General features: G+C 33.8%; 1 protein-coding gene across 3 annotated transcripts in view; it reads right to left on the reverse strand.

Moving 5' to 3' along the window:
* Positions 1-523: 523 nt before the first annotated feature.
* Positions 524-6,605, reverse strand: part of LOC134711744 (uncharacterized) — a 405,579-nt gene continuing 399,497 nt past the window's right edge. Inside the window, exons 1-3 of one of the 3 annotated variants that reach the window (XR_010106228.1) lie at positions 5,611-5,771; positions 2,881-3,030; positions 524-676 (exon numbers count right to left, since the gene is read on the reverse strand). Coding sequence is in view for 2 of the 3 variants with exons in the window: in XM_063572581.1 (XP_063428651.1) it covers positions 552-676; positions 2,881-3,030; positions 3,730-3,772 (318 nt within the window). In the remaining variant the exon portion in view is untranslated. Of the gene's footprint in view, positions 677-2,880; positions 3,031-3,729; positions 3,887-5,610; positions 5,772-6,605 lie in introns of those variants that run through there. The other 2 variants (XM_063572581.1, XM_063572582.1) reach the window with 2 other exon arrangements.

Below are 6,605 nucleotides of genomic sequence, written 5' to 3' on the forward strand. Positions count from 1 at the left end.
ATGCAGGAAAAACAGTTGTGTATACAGGTGAAACGAATCAAAGAAAAAAAACCCATCATATATCAATTTTCGTCCCTCTGTATTTAATATCAAGAATGCCTGCAATATCCGCCAATGCATAAGTGGCTATAAAACGATTCAATGTTCAGGATATGTTGTATAATTTAATTTGTTTATTCAAATTTCTATAGGTATTATCCAAAAGAAATTGGTTCTACTTTATTTTACTTTCTGGTTCCAAAACTTATGTTTTGTGCGTCTTGTAAACATCTTCCACATACGCTCTAGTTTTGGGATTTATATACATTAATATTTCTGAACTGTCTGTGGTCACAGTGACACGTGTTTTCCCAACTCTATTCTACAACAGTAGGATGGTTTTCAAATGTCACATCACATCAGTACTGCGAGCATGATGAAATACAAGAATATAAAGTCTATGCTTTACACATACGTGTATATATAAATGAACTCTCATCAAAAACTGCTAAGGAAAACATGTTATTTTAAGAAGAACAATTCATTTGAATATTGAAGATTCTTTTATTTTACTATCCAAGTTGAGAGTAATCCTTCATAGCAGACCAATCACAGTCACAAGTATCACAACCATTACTATCCACTTTATATCCTACAGGACAGTGACTTTGACCTTCACATGATGGTGCAATACAATCTGTGAAGAGATTCATTTAAAATATTACATAACAAACTCGCTAATAGTTCTATTTTGAGGATATAAAAGTTTATAAAAATAACTTAAGTAAGACATGATTAGCTAGGCAGCATGATATTAAGGCAACATAATTTGTTGTTTTGTGTGTATACATGTCATGATATCATCTACCCATCAAGGGCCCTTGATTGGAATTTTAAATATTCTTATTCTTATTCTTAACCCGAATTCAATGTTTTAGCTTGATATTAAGGCAATACAGTAAGCTTGATATTCAGGCAATACAGTAAGCTTGATATTAAGGCAATACAGTTTAGCTTGATATTCAGGCAATACAGTAAGCTTGATATTCAGGCTATACATTAAGCTTTGTATTTAGGAAATCCATTAGCTTTGTATTAAGGTAATACATAAAGCTTTGCATTAAGGTAATATATTAAGCTTTGTACTAATGGGCAATACATTAAGTTGGTTATTAGGTCAATGACCCAACTGTTTCAAATTCGAAGAATAATCATTGAAGAAGAACGCCCATAGTATATTTGACTCAATCGGATTAAAATAAATATCCTGTATCCAAGTTTGTAAATCTGTATAGGATCTGTCTTTTAATCAGATTATATTTGATTTCTCTCGCAATGAACATTGATGACCTTGCATATTTCAGAGTAGTCGCTATATTTAGAAAGGTTTTACAGCCGATTCAATTGAGTATGTAGGCAAATGTAATATCATTGGATAGCTTGCTTGCTAGCTGATCCGTGAAGTCATTATAAGGTAACATACCGTTACGCTCCTTTAGAAGTAGCTCAGTTTTACAGACATATATATAGATTGGTTATCTGCCGGCCTAATTTAGTTTTAAAGGCGGGTAGTTTACCTGACCTTATAATGACTTCACGATTCATCTAACAAGCAAGCTAACTAAAGATATACCTTTGCCTACACACTCGATGGAATCGGCATTAATTTAAGTGCTGATGAACTCTTTTTCTGATCACATTCTTCTTTGATTAAGGGTTTTCATATATTTTTTGGATGAGCCAATTAATCGGCCACCACATCTAGTTTACAGGCTTATTGTTTTGATAAGATGAAAGAATTTTTTTTTTATTTTACAAATGAATTTAGTAAAACGATGATATCTTAAAAAAAGTGATTTATCAACCAGTAGGTAGTCCTGTCTGTGCTCTCTAGAAACTAGAGCTTTTCCCGTTTGAATGGTTTTACACTAGTAATTTTGGGGCCCTTTATAGCTTGTTGTTCGGTGTGAGCCAAGGCTCCGTGTTGAAGGCCGTACTTTAACCTATAATGGTTTAATTTTTAAATTGTTATTTGGATGGAGAGTTGTCTCATTGGCACTCACACCACATCTTCCTATATCTATCTACTGTCTTGTTGGCAATCCTATCATATCTTTTTATTTCTATGTTATATTTGTAGGTTCACTTGCTCTAACCGCACACAAGGAATTCGCATGCTGTGGTACTATTTGACGTCTGACCTGATGTCAAACGCCAATTGACATATTTCTGTCGTACATCCTTATGTGTTGTAAGAAAAACCCTTGTTTACTTGTTACAAAGGGGATTCGAGATAATGCAGATCGGAAGAAAACACCTTCCGGATTCAAGTACATGATAAATAGTTTGTCGATGTACGCACTTAAGATGTGTTTATTTAAGATCGAAGATTTTATGTCTTTGTTTTAGGTGTCCTTAGTTTAAACATATTTATTAATAATGGATTTGGAAAGCAAGTTATTGCGACGTATTTAAATCCCCTTGCACTTTGCAGATGCGAATGCTGCCTTGTAGCGGCATCAGCCTTCTTTTTTTTTTTTTTTAAATCTACAAAGGTGTATTTTACTTGCAAGAGATGTGGCTCTCTCTTAACACGGGTCAGCCATTTATCGTCCCCTTCCGATGGACTATCATCGTTTCTCAAGATCATACTCGCAAATGGTGTAAAAAAAAATACAAAAATACAAAAGTACTGAACTCCGAGGAAAAGTCAAAACGGAAAGTCCTTAAACAAATGCCAAAATCAAAGTCTCAAACACATTAAACGAATAAAGCAGGGGTGTCTTTAATCTGAAATATATACATAATACAATGTTTAGACGAGTTGTTCATATTACAATGTATGTATATATGTTATGTTTGCTTTAATGTTTCGATAGATACAGAATACTATATACTTACTTGCTGGAGCTTGAAAATTCATTGGTCTGTAGCATTCGTGTCCACATCCATTACTCCGACACTCGTACCCCTGAGGACATGTATGTTTACTGAATGTACCACAAAATGTTAAACATATACCCCTTCTATCGGGATAAGCATGTCCTATACCTGGAACAAATAACAAGATTAAAGTTTGATCAGATGCTAACAAATCTGCCTGCCTTCTTGTATGGTCGGCGTGTTTCATGCAGTACATTTTTCTGCACAAAGTAGAACTAAATATCAAATTTCCACAAAACTGCTTTTATATTTATTTAATAAGTTCCGATAAAAGAAAAAAAAAACTATCACGAAAGCCGAATGGTTACCTTTACGGTGATAACAAAATGTGCATGGCATGAGGAATGAGAAAAAATATAAATAACCATCGATGAAAAATCTGGCCACGGCATTTCCTTCCACAACGGGCAAAACGCATTAAGCGTATAGTGAGCTACAAAGAGGTACAGGGATGAACAATGAAAAATGACAACAAACGAACTGGTGTATAATACAATAAACTTAAAACCAACGTGTCTGACAGCAACAAAAGATCACAAAAGATAACCACTGGATAACCGGTTGTTGGCTGGGGACATACACATGTACTGTTCATAAAGAACGTGGTTGACTTCAACATTATTGTATGCGCTCTGGCTAAAACAACCCAATACCTGGGACAATGGTGTAACGGCGTAGAATAAGAACAAACTAAAAAAAAATGAAATTATTTTTATGGTTGGTACCAAGTACTAAAGACAATACAAATAAAACAAAAAGTATACTTGTAGTTACTGAAAGCTAGTTAATACTTGATTAAAAACTTACCACATAAAAGTGCAATTATTAAAATGAGAAGTGTGAACTTCATGTCTAACTTCTATTGTTCTTATCTTGACTTGGCAGAAATCTAGATCCAGTGAAGCCTTATGAAGATATTAGTTTGTTATCTACAGTTGAAACTGATAAGGTATATTGAGGATCGATTATTTTAAAATAATCAAACTGCACTGTTTCAACAGTATAACACGAGAAACTTATATCTTTAAGTGAAACACGTCAACTTATTTCTTACAATTTGCACCAAAGTGTTCTCAAAACATTAATCTGTAATAAATGACTTTATTGGTTTTGTGAATAATACTTTAGTGAGGTTCTGTATCGTTGATTTCATCCTCAAGCTAATTTGAAACTTTATGAAAATTACCCATGTTCCTAACCGTTGCCTTTTCTTAGCAGACATCGAACAAATGGGGTTCATTTTGTTTGAGACCTTTTTGCCTTATTTAAATTGGAATTTGGAATATAGATACGCAGGCTTTTTACAAATTAGATGTTGGCTTCATATTATTTGACCTAAAATATGATCACTGGACATTGAACATTAGTTCTTTCCACCATCCAGTCGAATAATGTTGATTAAATGAACACGGTACCTCAATGAGGTCACATTTGAAAAATTTCGGTTTCAGGGCAAGAGTGTAATTCTATAGTGTTACTAACTGTATTGGTCCCTAGGGCTGCAGGATCGGGTCTCAATAGGGCTGACCAAGAATCAATATAGAGCCAATTTAGAATCAGAAAGTTTGTAACACTTTTACCAAATAATCAAACAATCAATATGGCTGTCCTGTATATATATGGCCAGTTCGTATAACAGGAGTTAGAAACACTGCGGTCCAAATGGAAAAACATATTATGCAGGCCAAACAGCCTTACTACAGCCGATTGCATTGAGTGTGTAGCTAAAGGTAATTTATTCAGTTAGCTTGACCTCCAATCTAATTAAAAACCGATCTCTCATGCTCCCGTTTTCTGATATGTCCCACGCGACATATCAGAAAACGGGAGCATGAGAGATCGGTTTTTAATTAGATTGCTTGACCTCACGATTCGGTTATCAAGCAAGCTAAGCGAATATATTTCCGTTACCTAGACACTCAATGCATGCAATCGGCTGTAAACGTATGGTTAATATGAGTTGATCTTCAAGTTGAATTTCATATTGGTCAAGCTGATTTTACCATATTTGGGGCAATTTAAATATAAAGTTATGTTACATTGGTTTCGGCACAAAGGCGTTGGGTAAACGGAGAACATACTTAAGGGTAAACACTCAAAACAATTCTTGAAATCCGGTTCTTTTCAGTTTATATCTTGCTTGACATCGTGGATGTAAGTTTTTGTGGTTTAAATGTGAAATATAGTTGGTCGATTTAGGCTCATTTGATCATCTCATATCCTTCCTCGTACTCGTGTAGTGTTATCTATACCGTCCACAATCCTTGGAACTTTATGTTATAACAATATCCGGAAGTCACGGAAATAATAAAAACTATACAATAGATCAAATTATGAGCCGTCTGGTGAAGTTGAACCTTTAATGTACTGGAAATCAACTCTATCTCAACAATCAGCTGTTCTTTTTTTTTTTTTTAAATATATAAGCGTTGTAGATAAATCTATATTTGTTTATGAGTATTATTGAAATAAGGATGTTTATTGTGATTTTCAATATTAAATGAGACAAAAATCCAATATAGACCAAGGGGCAAGGATATATGAGGACATGTAAATAACTACAGATCACGCTATATATATAGCCTTCAACAACATGCAAAACATACTCCAAATAGAAACTAAGCTATAAAAAAGCTCAGACAGGACTAACTGGAACACAATTCAAAAGAAAAAAAAAATCATATTTACTTGTTCTATATTCGATGTGTTCCCACTTTCTTTACGGCAATTACGAGTATTCTCTGAATATATATTGCAATACAATACAGTTTTATCAACATATATCAATAATGTAGAGTAATATTCACCATTATAACCGGCATAATAATGCTAAGATATAAAACGGCTTTGAATTTTAAGTTCTCCATACGTGAGTTACGTGTTGCAACATGACCACAGCCGGGAAGCAAACGTTTGGCTAGATAGGTTGCTTAGCAAGTGCAGACACTAGGAGAATAAATGTGCTTTATGAGTATCGAGTGTTTAAAAACCATTGCAATTTATAAAAGGCGGCATTCGATTGGTTTATTAGCTGGAAGATACAACACAGAATACGATACTTTAGATTCGTGTTATTATATTTATCTCCCGTTAAGACCACTATAACGGTATAGGTTACGCTCCGATATGTTGACCTGTAATTGTGCAAATCCATGTTATTTGGACTGTACTTGATAGTTATCTTATTGGCAAGCATACAACATCTGCTTTTTTCTTCCTATGTAACAAAGTATTTTTTTTCACAATCAAATAAGCCCTCTGCTACGGAAACCCATTAAGGACATACCAGTAAATATAATTTGAATTCGAAATCACGAATTGTATAAATTCGTTATAACAGATTAAATTTGTGATAACGAATTGGTGGAAATCGCTATACAAGATTGTCATCACAATTTTTTATAATCTGTGATAACGAATTGGTGGAAATCGCTATACAAGATTGTCATCACAATTTTTTATAATCTGTGATAACGAATTAAAATCCGATTATAACGAATTGTATAATTGGTTATATGGTACGTATATTCGTGATAACGAAATTGTGGAACTGGTCTGTCCCCTTCCGCATATTCTATCCCCTTATTATCATAAATCCTCGATTTTCAATATATATCACCTTATGTATATAATCAGAGACATAATCAGAGACATATATACACAATACCAATATACCATTTTTC

The sequence above is a fragment of the Mytilus trossulus genome, chromosome 3 (assembly GCF_036588685.1).
Source record: "Mytilus trossulus isolate FHL-02 chromosome 3, PNRI_Mtr1.1.1.hap1, whole genome shotgun sequence".
Taxonomy (NCBI): domain Eukaryota; kingdom Metazoa; phylum Mollusca; class Bivalvia; order Mytilida; family Mytilidae; genus Mytilus; species Mytilus trossulus.